Source organism: Glossina fuscipes, unplaced genomic scaffold, assembly GCF_014805625.2.
Source record: "Glossina fuscipes isolate IAEA_lab_2018 unplaced genomic scaffold, Yale_Gfus_2 2, whole genome shotgun sequence".
In the NCBI taxonomy this organism is placed as follows: domain Eukaryota; kingdom Metazoa; phylum Arthropoda; class Insecta; order Diptera; family Glossinidae; genus Glossina; species Glossina fuscipes.
Genome location: NW_023998416.1, coordinates 30865480 through 30889377, shown reverse-complemented (window position 1 = coordinate 30889377; position 23898 = coordinate 30865480). Strand labels below are relative to the sequence as shown.

Below are 23898 nucleotides of genomic sequence, written 5' to 3'. Positions count from 1 at the left end.
CCGTCAAGCAAATATAACATAAAACGAAAACATATTATCCAGTATTTTAATGTTAACAGCCGTAAATCTTTACATTTGTAAAAAAGTTTTGTAATGACATACACAGTGAAATATCACATCATCGGCTACGATGAACAATTTTTTAACAAGCAATGATGCTTCCACTCCATGCCAATCTTTACTTTGAAAAATCATTAAAATTTCTCTCCGAATTTTGAAGAGAAAAACACGAGACGGCGAATAGTAGACTCTTCACTTGACTACGAATTTCAAGTTTACTCTTGCTTTCATGAGTACTGTCTTTTTATATAAAATCATTCTTTGACATCAAGATGACCTGCATCGGTTTATCGGTAATATTTCGCAAAAATTTTATTTTTAAAAATAGGCATCAAAGCGTACACAATTGGCTGTCTAAAACTAGGCTATAAAAATCCTTTTGATTTTACCTGCAGACAGGTAAAGACATTTTTCCCTGTTTAGACTTGGATTTAATTTTGCTGCGATTAGACTTTACTGTATACTTAAGGCGATTCCTTGTATAGTCGTAGAAAAGCTAGAAGAGAGTCTTCGAAATAAAAATTCCTTTATCTATAAATGTGCAACATGTAAAATTTCATCGGTGTTTTTCCTTCTTACACTGTCTTCGCTTTATATTAATGAAGTTAAACTTTTCCCCTCCTTTTGACTTATTTTTTTGGTTTCTTGTTTGTTTCACTTGGTCTTCTTTTCAAGTTCCTTAAGAAAATTTATAAAAATTTATTTTCTTAAAACTTTGTACTTATTTATCGTTCCCAACACATATGTAATAACTTACGTTTACTCCTCATATGCTTAGAAAGTTTCAGTAGGGGTTGGTTGAGTTACAAAAAGATGCGGGTTTTTATTTTGATTTGCTTTTGATATGAAAATCAGTTTAAAATCATTATATGACATTTGCTGATGTTCTTCGTCACATTCTTTAGATAACATTATCCTCAATATACGCAAGGATACAAATAAATATATGCATGAATTAATGAATATATTTGACATGTATTATTATGTTAACATATACGATGCCATCATTTATGATAGTGATTGCAAGTCGCTAGCTTAAAAAATGTTTAATAAAATGTAAATGTTTTTTGCCTTTCAACAGATAAGAAAGGACGGTTTTCTTCTTCCTAAGAACATACGAGAAAATTTGAAAATGAATCCAAAATTGACTTGGACTTCTTTTACTACTACTAAAAGAGCGTAAACTGGAACAACAAACGCAATAGCCTTAGGTGCTTAATATCCGGGCAACTGAGGTCCATCTGAGGTCATAAATTTTCCAGCTGACATCTTGCTTTCATCTGCATTCTTTTCTAGTAATCCAATCAGCATTTAAATCGATTTAACCTAAATTTGATTGAAAACATGTTTTTCTCATTTAACGCTATATCTTGGCAAAGTCGTTAAAAAGTTGCGTCGATTATTTAATGTCCGCCCTCGCTAGGCTTGGACATAATTGGTGTTTGCTGTTTGCTGAGATTTAGCCAAAGACTACTTCGATGGAAAGGGTTTTCAATTTTTTTGGCATCCTGATTGATGACAACACTTGGATAATTTGTTAATTTAATGAAGAAGCAGTGACAATGTACATTTTACACACTATTATTTATCAAAATTCTATATATCGACACATTTCAAAATAATTCAAAAAAAGTAATAAAAATAAATAGCTGCCATAACAATCAAATGCGCGTCGGGACATCGCCAGTGTCATTCTTCTTTGGAAAGTTATCTAAACGAGCGGATTTTTGAACATCGTCAAGCTCGCAACAAAACATTACGCCCATGTTAGCGTACCGGAAGGTCGAGCGTACATTTGCCAACCAAGTAATTTTATGACAAATGTCTTCGCAAAATACAATGTCGCCCTCTTCGTAAAACTGAAAAAAAAGAGAGAGGAATTTTTGTAAAAAGTGACATACGCCAGGTTGATTTCCGAAATTCATCACCCCAAGTACCCTTGAAAATTCCCATTAACAGTAAGCGCGTCAAAAAACCGATATCTATAATTTATCAACAAATTAACAGGTGACCGTGGAATAACCACCAGTTTGAACGGTAACACGTAAGCTAGTATTTGCTTTATGTAAGTTAACTATATATATTTTTGCGCGCGCGTCTTCGGACTTAGTTATTTGTACTCAGAGTAAGAAAATTTTCGCCATTTTGCAATTTTTTTATAATTGACGAATAAAGTCGCTCCATAATTTTAAGCATTGTCGGAAATATGTGGACTGTGTATCTATTTGAGAAAATCTATCAGCCGTTGAAAACCCCCTAGGTGATGAATATATGTGTAGGCATTGTCTTTAACCTCATAAAACGGTGAGTTGAATGCTATGATCGCAAACTCTTTGCTTGTATTCTCTATCGGCTCCAAATAATTCCAGATGTAAGCAGGTATATGACGGTCGTATTTATCCACTAAAACCTTCATATCGGTAGTGTTGTCGCAACCACTGCTATCCGGCACTTCTAGTTTTCCTCCAATACCGCTAATAACATTATAAGCGGCCTTGATTGTATGCTTCTCCAAAGCGTTTCGATATTTCTTCCAGTTACCTAAACGTAAGTTTGACCACCAAGTTACATTCAGTAGAGAGCTAAATTTTTGTGTTATGTCTTTTAACTTAATATTTTCAGCGAGCGGAGCGTAATGAAAGTTTCCGAAAGTGAACCAATCTTCAAATAGTTTATCCTCAAAGAGAAGAGGTGTTAACCTAAAGAAAAAGGAGAATGTATTTAACCTTGTTTAAATTAAGCAAAAAATAAAATTATTTGCCGTCCGGTATACATGTCCAACTCACCCTTCATCCTCTATAGACTGGAAATGTTTAATTTCGTTTCCAAGAGAATAGTTGCTAAAGTCAAATGTTGTCTACAACGAAATGCGCTTAAAATTAAAATGTTTGGTTTAAATAAGGAAAACGCGTTCTAATACTTTGCTAATCTTGAACTCTTCGGGTTGTATGTTGTAGGCGACCGAACTTAATGAAAATCTTCCAGTATCGTAGCACAGTCCAGCAAGAGGTGTAGGCGATTTGTTCACGTTTTTCTTGGCTATTATATACGAAGCGGTGTATTCTGGGCACCAACGGAATACCTGTGCACTTTCGTATAAAGTCCATCCGAGTTTTTTACACTCAAAATATAAATTACGAAGATCAGGATAATTGCGGTGAGTGGTCGTGGTACTGTATGAATGTGGCCGGTACATCGACCAATCTCCAACAAGGTGTTTGTTGTTGACTTCGAAAATACCATTTTCAACACAGGTAAGTTTTATACTGGCACGATCAGCTAGGTTCGAAGGCCTTCAGAGATATACAACTTACTAGACAGAGGTTATTGGTTTCTAAGGAACTTAATACAACTTACAGAGAAAATCCATCCAAGCAATGTAAAATAATTGTTTCACCCTTCTCAGCATAAATATTATTGCTCTCCTTTAGGGATTTATAGGGTCTTAATATCGTACGACTACCGAACGTTCTTTCAAATATCGGCCGAAGTGCGGGATCACTAGGAAGACTTAGAAAACATATCTCACTTTTCACTCGAACAATGCACAGCCCAGCAACGAACAAAATAAATAATTGATATCGAAATGAGGGCATGGCGGCTTAATCTAATTGTAAACCTCCAAGAACAAAATATTCCAACCAACTGACCAAAATTGCTTATATGCTATCTTTATAAGTACTTTCGAAGTTCCCTCAATATTTTATCATTCCAAGACAAACAAAAAAGAAGGAAAATATAAGAAATAAGTCTTATTAATATATTTTTTATTCACATTATGAGACATGCATTAAATTTCTCAAAGATTTGTAACGCGTAGAAGAACTCTTAGAAGATTGTATGAAATATTCTTCATATTCTTGATCGAATTGAAAACGGCGATTGATTTATCTACGTTTGCCCGCCTGTCGAGCTCTTCGAATAAAACGACTGCTCAGACAAAAACGATGCTTAGCCAGACGTGAGCAAATATAAGTGCATCGTCCACTAATCGACGCTACCTAAACTCTTATCCCAACTATGTACAAATAAGATTTCAAGTGTTAACAAGATTTTGACCACTCGTTGAGTCATAAAAAATAATGCCTGTCTCTTGAAAGCAACTCCTACAAGTGTATATAGAAGATATGCAGGTTGAGATTTAATTTTTCAAGACTTTTCTTGTACTTAATAGGGTGTGCAATGTGTTTTCTTATTACTAATAAGACACCCTCGCCTTATCTAGTCTACGCATGAAAAATGAAAGTGTTTTAATCATTTTATGTAATTTTTTTTTTTTTTTTTATATATATAATTATTGTAGACTTTTTTCATTTCAAGACAAGTTGAGTTTTAACATGTAGCTTCACTTTATGAAAATAAGTTTACGAGAAAACTATTTAAAAAGTTAATCTTATCTTTTACTCACTCAATTAAGGAGAAGAAATCGCAATTTTCAAATTTCTGCTCTTCTCTCTTTCAGAAAATGTTCCCTCTTTCGGAAAACATTCTACTCATTTTAAAACAAATCCACAAACGAAGCTTGACCGTTGAATTATCGTAAATTCTTTTAACGCCTTTATTTTCACTTCTTAAGTGTTTGTAATCACTGATAATGATTCGCTTATTACTATTCACATATATTTTGAAGAATATCGTGCTAAGGTAATTCACTTGACAAACATATCGATTTCTTGCAATTTATAGGAAAAAACAAAAATGCACTAAGAACTACCCGGAAAGTTGGTCGATGCTTTTTCAACCAAGTCAAATTGTTACTAGCACTTCTTGATGTAATACTAATACTGTTCTTTATGTTCGTGGCACCCTTGTGCCTTATGGATATAAGAAAATTTGTAGTACATATACATATACAAATTTAAATTTATTTTGGAAGAGGTCTTAACGATTTTAATATAGCGACCAGAAATTGAGAAAGAAGCACGTAAACAAACCAAAAGAATATCTCGGTTATATGTATGCATATGTATATATCTTTATTGTTACCGCAAAACAATATATTTACGCATATTATAAAATTATAATTTATTTATCAAAAAAAAGTGAATTCTTCGGTTGAAGGAAACATTAAAACTAAAAACATTATAATCGGGCTAAGCCGATTATTTTACGCCACCTTGTCTAGTGCAATTCTTCTTTTTGTCGTAGCGCCGAAAAAATAGATCGAGACGGTGCAAATTTGGTATAGCAAATTTTTTCTATCCTAAATTACTATTACGGTATGTTTTTCATTCATTACAAAGCATTGAATGTTAAACTTTTTTGTCATATGAACTTCAGTTTTCCTTATATAAAAGGGAGGGAGTACAAAATATTGCCCGAGCTCGCCTAAGCTTTTCACATCAATTTAGAAGAGATTTTGAAAATTGCAATTTTTTCATATAACGACTTTTCAAAATAGGGCGTTATGTGGGAAGTGGGCAAAAAAGTGGAACGATCCAAACTATTTTCAACAACGTTCACCCTTATGTCGAAACACGTTAGTGTACCAAATTTCATCAAAATATCTCAAAAATTGCGACCTGTAATTGGAGAACAATTTATAAGGACAGAATTCAAACGGATAAACAGGCTTAGATCAATGCAGAAAATGAATAGAGAAAGAGGGAGAGATAAAAGATGCATTCATCTTATGCCCTTCTGCATGTTACATATGTCTGCAGAAACTTAATTGACGCTGTACCATAAGTGGTGTGAAGTGTACAAAAACAAAACAGTCTTATCGTTTTAATGTCGTTACCACCCATCCGTCTGATTGCTTGACGTCCGACCTTTATATCATACTTTGTTGCGTGGCTTGTGGTAGAGCAGATAAAAGACACTCATTCCAACACATGCTTTTTGGTCATTTGTGTGCTCTTTGCACGGTCCACATATGTACTAAACTTACTCGAATAACGAAGAAGGCATATTACTAAACCGATCCACAATCTCGCACAAACGAAGAATTTAATCTCTGGCGTCTATTACATTCATAAGGATTCATCTAGTGTACCCATTTCTACACCTGGACACATGTAGATGAATTTCCAAAGGAAGATAAAGATGAACCTCTTCAATATATTTGGTTTTACTAAGAAAATTTATCATGAGTAGTTATTAATTACATTTCAAGGTAGTTATGCTATTTGCTGTATTTATACCCTACCCCACTTATTGCAACATCCATGCCAATCAATTCAGAATCGCTGTCTGATTCGTTCTTATCTTGTCTGTCTGTCAGTCAGTTTTATATGCGTTTATTCAACCCGCAGGTCGCAAAATTTCAGAACCTGCAGGCCGCAATTTTCGAGCGTTACTGAAAATGATTCAGATCGAATCACTTTTTCGCCCACTTCCCGTATGAGACTGTAATTTTAATAGTCATTATATGAAAAACTGTATTAAGTAAAGCGGTGTAGTCTTTCCAATAAGAGGCAGTGGCCCATTATAATGTTTTTACTTGTTCCTATATTTAATTAACTTACGATACTGCATTATTCTCATATTGAAAAGTTCCCTATATTCATAATGCACATCAATTAAGCACCTCCCAGAAGGACCTGAAACTTTCATCGATCGTTTATTGTACTGGCTAAATCATTTACATTTAAACTGATTCAAGTCGGTCGGTCTATTTTTGTCTTAAACGAACTGATCCAGGAATTTGACTAAACTTGGTATGCTTGGCATGCAAGCATCAATTTTCGATCATTTTTCGTATAACACCATATTTTGGAAAGCTCGCTAAAAAGTCGGATAGCGTATTTAACGGTTGGCCTTGGATGAGTTAATTTGTTGGGCATAAACTGTACTTGCGGCTTATTGAGACTTTGTTTATTGCCGAATAGCAGAAGATTGCGTTAACGGAAAGAGCTTTCCAAATTTTTTGGAATTCTGGGTGATAGCGACATTTAGATCCGTTAATATAATGAACACTCAGTGACATTGTATATTTTACAATTTAATAAAAATATTTATATTTCGACATATCGCATAAGTTAAAGACTGTTACCACTAGTGCGCCGAAATAATTGCAAAATAAGACAGCTTCCGTAATAATCAATTCAGCAAGCCTAACGCTGACGTGACGTATGCAGTGTCATTTTTCAATAATAAATTGGGAAAGTGTTCTAAGCGCTCGAATTTTTGTGCTTCATCAGTCCGACAGCAAAACATAACGCCCATGTTAACGTAATGGAATGTAGAACGTGCGTTTGCTAACCAATCAATTTCGTGACAAATATCTTCGCAAAATACAATGTCGTCCTTTTTATAGAACTGCAAAAGATAAACAAAACGTAATTTTTACGAAAGCGAAATCAGTGAGAGAAATGACATTCGTCCGAAGTCGAATTTCGGTTATCCATCACCACCAGTACCTTCTAAAATCCTTTAAAATGTTTACTAATGGTTACCGTGTCAGAGAAGAGAATATTTAGATCACTCTTCATTGAACTCACAAATGACTGTCGAATCAGCAGTAATTTACGGTGACATTTAAGCCGGTATTTGCTGTTTGTAGTTCAGTTACCGATGACAACAATGTTAGAGTTTCAATTCTCTCAGACTTTTACGGATAATTCGAAATTTCTTACTTATTTACGGACTTGGTTATACGTAGACTAAAAAAAGTTTTCGAGTGAATCAATAATTAATGAACCGCTTCGTCTGCATATTTTACACTTTGAGGGTAATATGGGCACTGTGTACCTATTTGATGTCATTTGAAGCCATTGAAAATCCCCTAGGTGATGAATATATGTGTAGGCATTGTCTTTAACCTCATAAAACGGTGAGTTGAATGCTATGATCGCAAACTCTTTGCTTGTATTCTCTATCGGCTCCAAATAATTCCAGATGTAAGCCGGTATATGACGATCGTATTTATCCACTAAAACCTTCATTTCGGTAGTGTTGTCGCAACCACTGCTATCCGGCACTTCTAGTTTTCCTCCAACACCGCTAATAACATTATAAGCGGCCTTGATTGTATGCTTCTCCAAAGCGTTTCGATATTTCTTCCAGTTACCTAAACGTAAGTTTGACCACCAAGTTACATTTACTAGAGAGCTAAATTTTTGTGTTATGTCTTTTAACTTAATATTTTCAACGAGCGGAGCATAATGAAAGTTTCCGAAAGTAAACCAATCTTGAAATTGTTTATCCTCAAAGAGAAGAGGCGTTAACCTAAAGAAAAGCGAAAGTATATTTTCCCTTGTTTACATTAAATATTTGCCGTCCGGTATACATGTCCAACTTACCCTTCTTCCTGTATAGACCGAAAATTTTTAACTTCCTTTCCAAAAGAGTAGTTTCTAAGGTCAAATTTTGTCTATAACGGAAAGCATTCATAATTAACATCTAATTTAAGATAGGGAAAGGGATAAGAAAAAATACTTTACTTTAATAAAATTGAAGTCATCGGGTTGTGTGTTGTATGCGATCGAACTTAATAGAAATCTTTCAGTATCGTAGCATAATCCAGCAATGTGTGTTGGCGATTTATTCACGTTTTTCTTTCCTATTATATACGAAGCGGCAAATTCTGGGCACCAACGAAATGCTTCTAAGCTTTCGTATAAATTCCATGCGACTTTTTTGCATTCAAATTCTACACCGTGACCGTGATCCTTCGCCAGTGTCCATCGTTGCATCTAAGTTTTACGTTGACATGAGCAGACAGTTGTTGGGGACTTCAAAAAAAAAATGCATAGGCATGCTTTAATGATCAAAGTTTTTTAAGTAACGTAATATAACTTACGAAAAAAATCCACTCAGACAATGTAAAGTAATTGTTTCAGCCTCCTCAGCATATATGTAATAGCTATCCTTTAGCGAGTGATATGATTTTAAAATCGTACGACTACCGAACGTTCTTTCAAATATCGGCCGAAGTGCGGGATCACTAGGAAGCCTTAGTAAACATTTCTCACTTTTCACTCGAACAAAGCAAAGACCAGCGAAGAGCAAAATTAATAACGGGCATCGAAGCAAAGGCATAACGATTCAATTTAATCGTAAACCTTCAATAACAAAATATTCCAACTGATTGGCGGAAAATGCTTCTAAGCATTCATTATAAAGACTTTCGAAATTCACTCAATACTTTATCATCAATGAAACAAAAAATGCTTAGTAATGTGATTTTTCTACGCGTTGCAGAAAATGTATTAAATTTGTTAAAGGTTTGTAACGCATAGATGTATTCATAGGAGAACGTACAAAATCTTCATATTGTTGATCGAATTGAAAAACGTATTTGAGTTATCTACCGTCTGTCTGCCTGCTAACGCCATATGGCTATGGCATCATAACTTTACAGTAAGCGATATAATCGGCGTAAAGAAATCAACTAAACGATCGAGAAGGCATACGTGAATCTCAGTTTGTATAATCCTTCGTAAGCCGTTGCTACTTGCTATTTTACAACTACATAGAAATATAATTTCAAGTCTCATATGCTGCCTGAGATTGTTTTGAAATCAAATCTTATATATATATAGAATATATTCCTTATCAAATACTTATTCCCATTTCGTGTAATTTTGTTGACATTTTATAACCTTTTTCCATATCAGCACAAGTCCACTTTAGCACAGGTTTGCATAATGAAAACAAGAACGTGATGCTTTAAGAAAATTTAAAACTTTACCTTATCTCTTATTCACAATTAAAGAGGGGAATTCCCAATTTCGAAAAAATGCTCTCACCTTCTTTCGGAAAATGTTTACAGAAATATTCTGTTCATTTTAAAACAGATACACAAACAAAGCTTGACCGGCGAATTATAATAAATTCTTATAAAGTTTTTATGTTCATTTTTTAAATGTATTTAATCACTGAAAATGATTCGCTCATCACTTTATGCATGCATTTTAGTCATTTATTTATTTATTTATTGATTTACTTAGCCATGAAACTCAGCTAAATTCAATTAACAGCCGATTTCAATTGAATCTTATACTAATTAATGTTAAAAACTAATACATAGCACAAAGCTTGGCAACTGATAACAGTAACCAACAGCAGTTAATTTTCGAATCATCATGAAATCTGAAGATTGCAAGTTAGTTTAAATACGACGTAGACAAAGAGCGGCTATTAAGCAAAGTTGTTTTGATAGACATTAAAGAATCCGATATTAAGATTAAGCGATAGATATCACTAGGGTTCCTGCAAACAACGATTAGGGACATTAGAGATTATCTCTAGTATCTCAAGTAATGTGGGCGAATCGATAGTAACATGTATTAACTTAATTAAGAAGGAAACACCAAGAGTAAAGCTACGTTTTTCAAATGATGGTAAGGATAGCAGAAGCAACCCATTTTCATAAGGAGGCAGACAGACAAGCGAGTCGCAACTCAAATTCCTAAGGCCAAATAACAGGAATTGCTTTGAAAGGGATTCAATTGAATCTGCATAACACCTACAGGAAGGAGTTCACACAACAGAGTATTCAAGTACTTATTTGTAATGCAAGGATCCTTAAGCTCCATGGACTAGCTCTTAATGAAACCTAGCGCGGACCTAGCTTTACTTAAAGAGGGCTCAAGGGGCAAATTAAACCGTGATCTTTGGTCGAATAGAATCCCTAGATCGATAAACAAATCAACGTTTTTCCACTTGTGTGAATCACTGAAATACTCATTATTGAATAACTTCCCCTTTGAGAAAGAAAGCTTCTTGCATAGAAGTTATAATTTCATAAAATTTAACGAGCACCATGTAACTCAACCATTTAAGTTAGCTTGAAGCTGACACGAGCTGCCATTCTAAGGACAAGGGAAAAAACATTTTAACATAGTCAGCATGTGTTAGGATTTGGCTGGATTTAATCAACGAGCGGTGATCATTCATTTATAGATGAAATAACACGGGGTTCTAAGCGGCTGCCTTGAGGGACGTCAGACGCCACGGAAAATTTATCCAAAGTGATGAAGTTTCACTGAGTATAAAGGGAAGCCAGCATTCTGGAGTTTAAAGATCGACAAATATGATGAACTAAGTCAAACGCTTAATAAATGAGTGATGTTTGACTCGATGCCAGCCAAAAAAAAAAAAAAAACAACGCAAAATCATAGCGGGGGCTACATATATACAGCTTTAAGATATAAGATGTATTTTGAGCTTCTATACTATACTATTTCAGCATTTTAGACACAACCCCAACTCAATATTAGTCGTGTTTCCGCAACACACGAGCGGGCATAACGACTGGCATTGCTAAATGAATCTAGAGTCTGACACAACCCACGAATTTACGTACTTTCCGGTTGTAGCTCTCGGGACGTACCACAACTCGTAGCGTATTCCTTTCTTTCCGATATAAACGGAAAGCATCAAGTTATACAAGGGCACTTGCCCAACTTATTAGTATTGACATCTGCAATAGCAAAAAAACAATATTTAACTGATCAACAGTCTGTTGGTGACGGTCTCTCATTTAGCCATGTTTAAATACACAATCACATCTTATTATTAGTTCTTATGTTATTGTTATTATCGTACAATGAATTTTTAAAATGTATTAATAGAGTAGCTTGTCTCAGCGAAATGCAATGTTTTCGTCATATTATGAAGAGACAAAAAATTTGGAATATTTAATTATAAAATTTTTTTCTAGAGAAAGCCAAAGGCTAAAAATATTATTAACATTTTCTTTCTTTTCTTTGGCTCTCCTCATAACAAAACCGTTACCAAAACCGCTGCTACAACTGAGCTATGTCTATGGCAATCCTTTTGCACGCATTTTCGCAAAGGATATCACGAAAAAAGGACCAGTTTGACAAAACGACAATTTTTATATTCATCATCTCAAGCTAAACGGTATACTAATTACGTCATCGTGTTTATAATATCATGAAATTGCATTAAAATTTATCTGCGTCCATCTGTCGTTAATGAGAACTCTCGCTAATATCAAATCTAATATAGTTGAGATAATTTAGTCAATCACTCTCACTTCTCCTGTTAAATAATTTACTATTATCCTTGTAAATCTATTACATAGAGACGGAGTCATAGGTTACGTAAAATATGAACTTTTTCACATTTAAAGGAAAGCTATATCGATCTATTCCGAAAGGCATTCAACGACCACAGAGATCTAACGTGGTTGCTAGACATTGATCAGTTAAGTGTTTCGAGATTTCTTTTGGAAGTTTTCGACGACAAACGGATTTTATTTTCGCTACCAGTTTGTACAAACCAAAATTGATTAAATATACCCAAAAAGCAATTTTTCCTATTCAATAAATTCTTTTTATAAATTTTAATTGTGAATGTGAGGCATGAAAGGTTCGACCTATATGATGGCTATAGTTTTCTCTCCTATTATTATTACATGTACACATACATACATATAAAAATATACACTTTTTGTTGCAAAAATTTTTTTATCTTTTAGTTTTACTGACAATGTCACACAAGTTAATTAATTAAAAAAGTTTGAGATGAAAAAATTTTCATATTTTTCTCCTTTTTTTTTTTGCTGTTGGTATAGAATCACAAATTCATATAACGGTTGGGAAAAATATAACAATAGAGGGAAGATTTAGGAAAAAAAAAAAACAATTTATATGAAAATTATATGAATGCTGACCGTTGATGAAAGCAGTTACATTATAAATTGACATTCTTGCATACTAACGAAGAAAATCAGTACATGACAGCTTATGCGCTGCAACAGCTAGCACACTTGCTTCGTCTTCATACTGCGAGCTATGCTAAACGATTTATCAGAGAAGGTTTAAGCCTTCGTTTGGCAGGTTTTGTACATAAGTTGAAGCGTTAAAGTCGGATTAAACCGAGTATTAAACTATAGCAGCAAATTAAAAACAAATGTTGCTTTAACAACTTTTTCTTAAATGGAAGAAAAACAAATAAAACCATAATATTGAGAAGAGGCTCAAGTATTTAAAAAAGGATATTTTTTCGGAGGATCTTTGCAATTATCGAGCCATTCTCGCGACACATCCGTAACTTAAAGGTCGCCAGGCTAGCAGCCTGCTTGGTGCATGTTTGAATCTGGAAAAAAGGGATCATTTCATCTACATGTCTACAGCGAGTGTAGTGAGTAGACTTTTATTATTACTATTTTGTATGTGATCGTGCGGGCGAAGGGATTATATCGCTTGTGCACATACACAAAGTGATTCAAAACGAGTGTTTCAAAACATGAGTTTGGGTCAATACTCGCGATGGCGCTTGCATAAATCCCCGCAACTGAACTTATATAGGGTGACTGAGCACGCACCCATTAGGCTGCGGCCGCTTCCCCTATCTCTTTCTCTTTCTACTAAAATATTATATTTAACGGGATATATAAAAGATGGGAAAAGTTTTCCGGAATAAAACTGATCCGATCCAATTCCTATTCATTAGCATTCATTCTTGTGCTGTGCCCTACTATATACACTAAACATATTTCTAAAGAGGCAGATGTCAGACGGCGAGACAAGCTTAAAGCGATTCAAAGTATGTATCTCAAAACATGGGTCTGGGTCAATAGCCGCAATTGCGCAACATTGCCACAACTGAACACATATTCGAAGAGAATCCCTTTAGAGATCTCTGTGGTATGTGATAGGGCTTTGCATCTAGATTTTCATCACAGCTAAAAGAAATTTTGCGAGTATTTCGTACTAGAGAAAATAGTAATTTACTACTTAGGCTAGATCCACTTTCCGGTCCTGTCATTTCTATAATGGGAATGGAACAAATGAAAAGTTATCTTGATTCTCAGAAACAAGATCTCAATTCTTTATTATAACACACAATAGATGAAATGCTTTTATCGATAAAATTCAGTACAATAACGTTAAGAATCATAAATAATAACAACACTATACTAATTTTCCGAGTTATTTGTAAAGTTGTCGCTATTGTACAAATAAAAAAAAATTCATATAAAACTCAAATTACATGAAACGAAGACTTGTCGTAAAAGCTTCCTTTTCTAATGCTGACATTCGATGAAACTAATATTTACCAAATAATACAAGAGAATATAATAAAAAGAACGAGAAGATGATAATAATAATAATAATAATAATGATAATAAAAACAAGAAATGAAATGTAGAAAATCCAGCGTAAACAATAGAAAAAGTATTGAATTCAGTTTTTGCAAAAAGAAAATAGAAAATAGAAAAAAATCACTGCGCTTCCATGCGAGTAAAGCGACATGAAATTGCACAAAAGACCAACAACAACAACAGCTATAACAGCAAAAACTGGAATTTTATGAAAGCTATTGTTTAGTTTTGTGATTTTTAACACGCGATATGCTTTTAGTATTGTTTATCAACAATGAAATGAACGAAAATGAAAATAAATATGTACACATTACATATGAACGCACACAAAAACATACACAAAAAGCAAACATAATGAATCCAAACACTAGGATAACTATTACACATGTTATAATAGGACTTCATCTATGTCGTCAGAGTTGTTTTTATTGTGCTGTATGTGTGCTATGTAAGCTTACCAGAGACAGTAGTGTACTACTACTTCAATATAGTTGCAGTGGTAGTGACGACGTCTGCACTATAGTACACATTGTCTCTCTCACACACACTCTCGCTCTCTCTCCCTCTCTTACTCTCTATACCTATTTATGCGTTCTGTGTTGTATTCTTAGAAAAATATGTATTAAGCACATATTCATATGGACTGGTTGTAACGCAATACTCGTCATATAGTCAAATAAATAAATACAAATAAAACAAAAAAGAAGAGAAAAAAAAAAAAAAAAACGAAAACATTTTAGGATTTTTGTTGTCATATTTCATGATTTATGAGCTCAAATAACACTTATTAGCTAGAGAAAGGAACAAAAGCACATACACACGTACTTCGATATATGCACTCTGAATAGACCAACAGATAAATGCAATATTCGGTTAATTTAAAAAATTCATATAAAATCGTAGTAAGGAAACAAAAGGAACCCCTTTTCTTCATTTTTTTTTTTCATTTGCATTCGCTACATATCTGCATAGCATATCCATGTATCAAAGTTTCAATCTAAATAAAGTTATTAACGAACGTTGTAAACAAATTCATTTTATTGCATTTATGCAGACACATGCACACGCTGGCGCTGGAGAGCTCGTATGCACTTCTAACCTTATATGCAAATATTAAGGTTAACAATTTCATATATGCTGTTAAATACATGCATACGTGGTTAGCGTGATTTATGAAAACAGACCTCAATTAAATTTTTGCACAATAATAAAAGAAGATGAGATATGAAAAAGCAAACGCTATTGTCGGGAACGGTTGACCGTTAACGTAAAAAAAGCACAAACGCGCCCCGTTTACTTCGTATTTTTCTTCTTTTTTTCGAAAAAATCGAGGCAAGTGCATCTCTTGTTATGTTTTGGTGAACTAATTTCCTTTTCAAGGAGTACTGCCAAGTGAGACAGTTTGATAGGCTTTTGGAGTTTTCTATGAAAAGTAAGATATAGTTACGCTGTGATATTAGCAACACTGGCAATTCATTTGAAAGTGAAATGCATTGAAACAGAGCCAACAGAGTTAACTTGTGATTTCTAAAAGCTCTTATGGCGTAAAGATTTCCACTTTCCCCGGCAACATTGTTTTGGGGCTTAGAGTGCACATTCATAGCATACGCTAGGTTTGGATATTAATTGAAAATTTCTCGGAAAAATTACCCAAGAACACGCCAATCGTTTCAAGTCCTGACGCACCCAAACCGTAAACACATCTTACCCAGTAGGTAATAAGTCTTCGGGGTTTATTTCTTTCTGACATTAAGCTACCTGACGATGGCTAATGGTAATTATATTTTATCATATGACAGTTTTAACGCATAACAACACATACTTGTCGTCTATCATAAGTTATATTATAATTATGCTACATGTCGTCATAGATTATCATTGTCAATGTTCATCGGGTTTATAATCGCGATTGGGTTTAATAATAATAAAGTAGAATTCAAACTACAGATGCCGAAGAAGGTCATGAACCGTTTTTTTTTCCATTTTTTTCCCTAAAAAAAATCTATTTTTTAATCTTTTGTTTTTATACAAAATATTGTACGTATTATTATTATTATTATAATAATATTGTACGTAATTTCCTATCTCTTTGAGAGAATATGAGTTTTGTGGAGAAGGAATAAACCAGTGTTTTGCAGCAATCTAAGCAAGCTAATTATTGGCTATCGTCGTAAGAAAGCAGGCATCGACCGGTCAAATAATAAGTGATCGATTTAATCGTCAGTGTTAACCACCATAAGGTAACGTTTGTTGTTGTTGGTCGCTCTTCCCAGTCAGGGTTTTGTTACGTTGCTGTTTGATAGCCTCCGTATATAGGAGGGCAAAGAACAATCGGCTTTGCGGTCGGCATTTATGTTTTCCCTGGTTTCGCGGATTCACTGCATCCATTTCTGCGCCGAAGTTTTCAGTCTTGAATATTACTATTTAAAGTATGCATTTTCCATTCCTGATAGCAGATGAACATCAACAGCATGTTTTTATAAGAGCATATTAATTTTTCTTCACCTTCAGACATCCTGGAGACGACATGCATGTTCTTAATCGGTACGAAATTGCAAATCGATTTAAGTACGATCGTCCGTCCATCGTCTGTACATCTGTTTGTCAGTCTAGTTATTTGCGTACGGAAAGCGCATCAAAAAATTAAGTTGTCGGCTCCAAAATACATGCACAGTACATGTAAAAAATGAAAAAAATCCGTCAAGTCTTCTACTATTATACAAGGTCGACATTTCATTTTCGGCGACTTATTTTTAAGTTAAAGCTGGTAAGCAAGTGTTCTTAGTTGCTTATATTCTTAATTATAAAAGAAAAGTGAAGCTTTTCGCAAAGGTTGAATTGTTCGCCCATAGCTCGATGCTTAACGACAACTCGGCCTTGCATCGTTTATTCTAAATCAACTAAGGTGTGACTACAACAACATCCCGAACCGTATAGTATTAGTTATCCCGTCTCTTTAAAATATCTCCAAATTAATACTTGCTTCCACCAAATGGTAAAACGGTGTCATAGAATTTCGGTTATAGGCCTTAGCTTTTTATGGTTTAGATGGATGTGAAAAGCACCCTAAAACTGTAGGTAAACCCAGACCTAATCACATCCTACTCTTGATATGAAGACAGAAAATTGTCCATCGTGAACGTACCTTGTCGCAGAAAGGAGAAACAACACTCTCTCGTTGCAATATTAATAACGATGTCCCACTCACAACGTATATTAGAGAAATAGTTTAACTTTCTTTTCGCAAAGATAATGATATCAAATTTCTCCTATTTGCTATCTGCCACCATTGCGCTACTGAAAGACAGTGTCTTTCCATCCCTTGGATAAACATCATTAATTACAAATAAATTACATTTCAGTGAAAATTGAATTATTTCGTATTTTTCGGCAAAATTAGCAAACATTTAATTAAAACTATCCATCTCTCTAACTCTTTTTCGTTACAATGCTGACAATAAGAGCAGCGCTTACCACCAGCACGACAAATTTTATCAATAAATAATTATATTTTGTAAAAAGGATAAAATTGTTTACCCGCAGTAAGAAAAGAAGAAGAATATAATTACTGTGTGTATGTACTGCTGGGGCGGGGGATGAGAAAAGTGTTTCATTAAAACGAAAGCTGCTTATAATTAAATGATAAAAACTAATCTCAATTTTTAATACAGCAGAACAGCACAACCACACTTAACCGTAGCAGCCGTCAACCGACAACCAGGGCGATGGGTAATCCTCTTTTTTCACGTCATAGCATTTAACGAAAAAAATCATTCTTTAGAGTTTCTAATAACAGTTTAGTTAAAAATTTGGTTTACTGCTAATGACGAAGCAAAGATCTCTCAAGAGTCAGTGAAACCAACAAGTCATCCATATTTACCTTCATCGACTAAGATATTGAATAAATAAATGTTTGGAACTGTTGATCGATTTATTGTTCATATGTGCAAATGACTGGTAGTACCGTAAAAAAGTGCAAATTTTGTTTGAAAATTTCAGTAAGTAAATCTGTTATGATAATTAGTGAATTTTCGCAATGGGAAACATCGCTCACAGTAGCCGCCGTTTGGGTACATTGCAGAGGACGTGAGATAGAAGACCACTTCGACTCTCAGCTCGCGTTATCGAACTAGCATGGACATAAGGAAAACCGTAAACGGACCTCTGTTCCGCTCTGGTATCAGCTTATTCTTGCTTCTTTATTTAGAGGGAAGCTGCTCGGAGCTGTGGGTTTAATCAATTACTGATTAAGTTTAGAATTTCATAGAATTTCTTCCATAAGATACCCTACATCACTTGTACTACGTGGTAAATAAAATTCTTGGCGTTGTAAACAGCATCGAGAAGAAGTTGGGAAAGAACCAATTTTTATTATCTGAACTGTCTGTCCGTCTGACTTCTGTCCAGGTATTATTTTGTTCGCAATTTTTCGGACATTTTGATGATATTCAGTACGCGGATGAACGCTATTAAAAACGATTCAGAGCGGGCCACTTTTTCAACAACATTAGGCATTAGGGATGGCAATATCAAGCGAAGTGGTGCATGAAATTGATAGAATATTTCACACTAAAGGCACATAAGACTGTGTGCACATGCATATGCATTATATGGAAGTCAGGTATTTAACGAATTTGTAAATATTGACTTAACGCTCTGGCAAGAATTGCACAAATTTGAGAAAGTGTATTGTGCAGCCGCCCGTTAAGCGGACTTATTTGCACGCTTAAGTATCTATTGGATTTTTAAGCATTTGTATACACAATTTTAGAGTTACAGCAGCCGTCATAATGTATAGCTTCCATTAAAAATTGTTCAATAATTAAATTTTTCGTAACAAAATCTTCTGCTTCTCACCTAAGAGCCACAACACCAATGACTTGGTAAACACAACACAAATAATGGATTTTTCATTAATTTCCAAGTAGAGATATTTTCTTACACTACTCCGGCTTCAAATTATATAAAGCTTCTCTGTACCTCTTCTGTTGGCAATTTTTAAAATTTATCTTCTTCTTTTTTTTTTTATTGCCAAAGCAAAAACCGGCCCTTTACCTATGTAACCTTAACTAGCATTACAGTGCAAAGAGCAAAAGTGAGTAGTTAGGAGGACGAATGGGATAAAGATGACTGACAGTGTTCCACAAAATTCTAGACAGCAAAAGGTGTCACTTTTTCGGGTAAATATTTATGTGTGAGTGTCTGTGTGTATGTTGGTATGTATGTACACATACCCTTCCTTTTTCCTTTTGTAGTGCCAGCTAAGGTAACAAAGTACTGGTGGCAGTGCTTCTGAAAAGAAAGCTACGTATAGTTAATCTTTCTACTCTAAAATATAATTACAGTTTTTATTTTTTTTTAATTTTCAATTTAACAAGAAATCCTTATACTGTTATAGAATTTGCTGAATTTTCCCTTTTATATAAAAACTATTTACATTGTTTAGTTTGGTACATATTTTCGTTGAAGGCTGTTTGAGCAAAGGTTTATAATATCGAGAAACTGTTTTCCTCTCTCTCGTATGTAACATTAAACAATTTCAAAGACTACTTTTTTCAGCAGTACAGCAGTACAAGAGTAGTGGGTGACACCTTATCACTCGTTAAGTCTTTCCTTCTTAGTATCTACAATGTGTTTACTTAAATATGTAACATTTTTGTTGTGGTTGTGTGTTACTGTTATATCCTAACAAAATTTGCTTTTACTCTGACCATCGTCGTTTCGTGTTGTGAGGTAAACAATTTTCTATGCTTTTAATAGCTGTTTACCTTTAGTTTCTCTAAGAATAGTTTTTGGCTATTATTTATTTTTTTAAGTAATTTCAACTATTCCCGTAAACGGACACACATGAGTTTCATATTTAGTACCCTCGACCTCTATTACTTCGTCCTTCTCTTTACGTTATTTGTCATTTGTTTTATTGTGATAATCATTTGTTTGCCAAAAAACTGAAACATTTTAGTAATCATAAGAGCCCAGTGGCAGCAACCACTTTGGTTAGGCTGCTGATAGCTTTTTGCTTCTACTGGTTAGGTTAGTCTTTTGTGTAACTTGATTCATGAAAAATTGTTGAAATTATGTGGTTTCTGGTCGATCTTTGGACTCTAAATGTAATTTGAAAATAAAATCATTGATGTTTCATTTTTCTCTAACATCATATTTACTTTAATTTTATTAAGTTATCTAAAAAGAACTGAAGCGTTCACGAGTCACAAATGCAGGATCTTTTCGTTAATCCTCTGTTGGATTCTCAGCTCCGTAGTTATAAGGCAAATGTGGTCCCTGGGCAAAAACTTGCAAAGTCAAGCCATCACTTTGGACGTAACTTTCATCCAGACAGTATTGCGAGAACCAAAGATCACATATCAGTCTCTGATAAGAGATCCGGGCTAGATAATGAATGCACCTTCCGGGCTAATTTTGCTCTGGCTTATCAAAGCTAACGTTCAGGCTAGTGTAGCATAAATTCCAGTCAGCAAATTTGTATTAAAATTTAAACTTAAAGCAGCACAGTCCTAGGACATAATAATCCAAAATACGACAACAGCTTCAGATTACGCTGTGGATGGACTAAAAATCTCCAATCAGATTGCGGCTATGGTACATAACCACTTCTCCTAGCTGTAAATCTAATCTGGCTTCTGCACAACAAACTAGGCCCTTCTTAAAATCAATTAGGACAGCAAAGCTCAAACACGATGTCGGGTTTGGACTACTCAGGGGATGCATTAAAACCCCCCAGCCAATTTGCGTTCTGGCTTGTAAAGGTTTCCATTTGACACTCTAGCCTTGGCTGTAATCCTAGCCTGGAAAAAACTTGCAACAAACTTGAAGAGAAATTTTTTGGTTCCAGCACACTTTCAACAGCCATCAATCGAGTGATCAGCGGAGTTATACTCTGGGTTATAAGTTCTTGGTTATAAGTGTTGTGTGGTTTTTGGTCAAAGATTGCTGAAAAGGCAAACAGTTTAGCATCATTCAGAGAGATAATAAAGCTAACGACACATAACAAGGTTTAGGCCTTTGGTTTACTTTCAAAGGCGTACAGGATTACAAGTGCAATGACTATCTTCTACATAAAATCAACTGCTACTTATGTTTACATGCATCTAATATCTTCTTATTAGGTGTGTCACACCTTCAAACCGCTCTTTTCCCTAAATCTTATTCTTCGCAAATTTATTTAACTATCTCTTAACATGCACTCCTTATATGCCCCAAAAACAGAAGAAATTTTTAAAGGAAATCTTCAACGATAATCATAAAACAAGCAGCTGCTTTTTGCTTTTCTAAAACTTTGCACTTTTAGAAAAATCTGATATTATAATTTACTTATGTTCAGTTTTTGCACTTTGCTCTTCACACAAACCTATTGAGATATATATGTGTTTTCTTTAAAATATTTTAAAAACAAAAAATTTGCCAAGTCATCGCAATTTGAGAATATAAGGTTAGATAAAAAAAGAAAAAAGAAAAAGAAAAAACGTTGGCCATCTTCTAACGATGGAGCATAGAAAAAAAATTATGACTTCTTTTACAGGCTGGTGTAATATTATTGTGCTTTTGATGTTTGTGTTTGCGTCGGACCCAACTTAATATGCTAATAAGCTGTCATTAAGCAGAACAGATTTAACGGTATTCAAGTGAAGGTAACTCGATGGATTCTTTGAGGGGGATTTTTGTCGGTTTTTTTTTCTTTTACGTGCTGCGAAGAAGGAAATCTTACTTCTACTCTACGTATACTGTTGTGTTTTTGAAAAAAATGTGAAATTTCTTAAAGGAGTTCGTTGTAGTTTTTAGCTTTCAAGCAAACGTTTGTTGTTTTAAAGTTTCTTAAATTGATTACTGTTATATTTTTATATGTTTTAGGAAAATTTAGTATTTTTAAATCGACTGGGAGCACCTCCGCTTAAAAGAGGAATTATTACACAATAAATAAATGGATTGAGAGAAGGAAAACGGACGATTCATATCTTTTAATAAGATTGAAACATAAAGCCTAGCCTTCGACCTACTTTGTATCAGAGAGATGTATTCTAACATTTGCCGGAAAAAACGAACACTAGCTTCTGACTCAGTCAGGAACATGGGCGGCGGAATAAGCTCACCTTCATTTCTATTCCTATTCTCTTGTTAGAATTTACACGAACCGCAAGCACCGACGAAAAGATTAACCAAAGACCAGAAGTCGGGTCTCTCCGTGCTGTATTTATGCTAATAAATACAATGAGCTTATGTCTTAAGTCTTACTCACGTACTCTACGTAACTTCAATTCTAAGGTCAGCCTTCACCTCAAAAGGATGGATATCATACTTGGTCGGTACTTATATTAATATATTCTCTTCTTCTCTCTTCTTCTTAATATGTCTTTAGTGACTCGGTAAATATTGGGTGAGCTGGGCGGAGAGCTTTGAATGCCTCTGTTTCTTTGCATTATTTATTCGCTTACTCTTACTAGCTGACAGGAAAGTGACATAAAGTGAACTCCTAGATGCTGTTTTTTTATTTTCGAGAAAGTCCTAGCATTCAAAAAAAGGTAATCTTCAACGAAATCTCGTGAAGGACTGGAAAACCAGGATAACCGGGATCAAACGAAAGGATATGTGGACAGGCGACCGAGGTTAGCCCGAGCCAGAACTCTACAAGCATAAATTTTTTCGTATGCTTCATGCGGCTTGTAATTGATATTTTTGGGCAATTTCCCTCCTTAAGGGCGTACGTAAACACTATTTTTAACTTCAACCAAGCAGCTACGTGTACTATCTTACACAATTTTTTGTACAAAATATAAGTGCGTTTTTGCGGATGTGTATCACTTACAGAAGAATGAAAGGTAGGCACACACTACCATACACAAGACCATTTGTCGCATCGATTTAAACTTGTCTGACTATCGGTCTGTATGTCTTTCTGTATGTAAAGCTTGCAATTATTGAGATATTTTGACAAAACCTTTTGCACTGGCATGTTCCGGCACGAGAACGTACAAATCGGACTATTGCCCATATAGTGACGTATTTGAACATGAATGAAATGAATATGAAAACCAAACCTGAAATTTTTAGTATGGTTCGTTTGACTGTGGACCGTCGGTGACCTTAAGAAAAGGGTTGTTATATTACAACCGAAATGGATATATAAGTAAACTGTCTCTAGAGGCCAACCATCATAAATTCGTCTGATAAAATTTAATGGAAATATATTCCGTTTTTATTTGTTGCTAAAAAAGCCTTTTAGCTTTTATCCCAGTGAGTGTTTCTCACCCTAAATCAAACTATTTTATTAACTGATATTCAACTTTGGTGATAATTAAATTTCATTAGTCCGGCTATTAGCTGATATAAGATAACAATGAAGTTAATGAAGAAAAAAGTGAAAAATCCCTAAACAACCTCAGATCGAATTTAAGGTACGCAACAAAGAATTTCAGGATCAGGCAAGGATCCGAAAATAATTTAATAGAAAGAAATTTTTTAGATTCGTTTATTTGAAAATTGTTTGTATTGACAAACATTTTATTTATGGACACATTATCTATATTTATAGAGGCAAACAAGTTCAGAATGATAAGATAAGGCATTCTTGAGAACTGAACTTACGTCTGTCAATCGTTTAAGCGAATACATACATGGTCATGCGAATGAATATTCATATTGAAGAAGTCAGAGTGATCGAGATTGACTGATTGACTTATTGCACATCGAGGTGCTTAGATTTTATTAATTTTTCAAAGACGTTACTAATCAAGTGATAAACTTATTTTATCTTCATTTCTTCCTAACTGTGACTGTAACAAAAATCGTATTATTTTTTTTTT

General features: G+C 34.3%; 2 protein-coding genes across 3 annotated transcripts; both read right to left on the bottom strand.

The window, feature by feature from the left end:
• Window positions 1-1639: 1639 nt before the first annotated feature.
• On the bottom strand, window positions 1640-4510 carry LOC119633774. Of its 2 annotated transcripts, XM_038027512.1 has the most exons (6): window positions 4469-4510; window positions 3418-3667; window positions 2981-3353; window positions 2847-2917; window positions 2354-2759; window positions 1640-1919 (listed from the first exon to the last, which is right to left on the bottom strand). In XM_038027512.1, the coding sequence occupies exons 2-6, from the start codon at window positions 3654-3656 to the stop codon at window positions 1722-1724; spliced, it is 1287 nt and encodes a 428-aa protein (XP_037883440.1). In that variant the 5' UTR covers window positions 3657-3667; window positions 4469-4510; the 3' UTR covers window positions 1640-1721. The 2 variants fall into 2 exon arrangements, with proteins under 2 accessions (XP_037883440.1, XP_037883439.1); XM_038027511.1 differs by lacking the exon at window positions 4469-4510 and having other exon boundaries at window positions 3418-3908.
• A 799-nt stretch (window positions 4511-5309) lies between these two features.
• Window positions 5310-8909, bottom strand: LOC119634150. The gene is made up of 5 exons (XM_038028110.1): window positions 8804-8909; window positions 8445-8735; window positions 8304-8374; window positions 7824-8229; window positions 5310-7320 (listed from the first exon to the last, which is right to left on the bottom strand). The coding sequence occupies exons 2-5, from the start codon at window positions 8694-8696 to the stop codon at window positions 7102-7104; spliced, it is 948 nt and encodes a 315-aa protein (XP_037884038.1). The 5' UTR covers window positions 8697-8735; window positions 8804-8909; the 3' UTR covers window positions 5310-7101.
• Between the last annotated feature and the right edge of the window lie 14989 nt (window positions 8910-23898).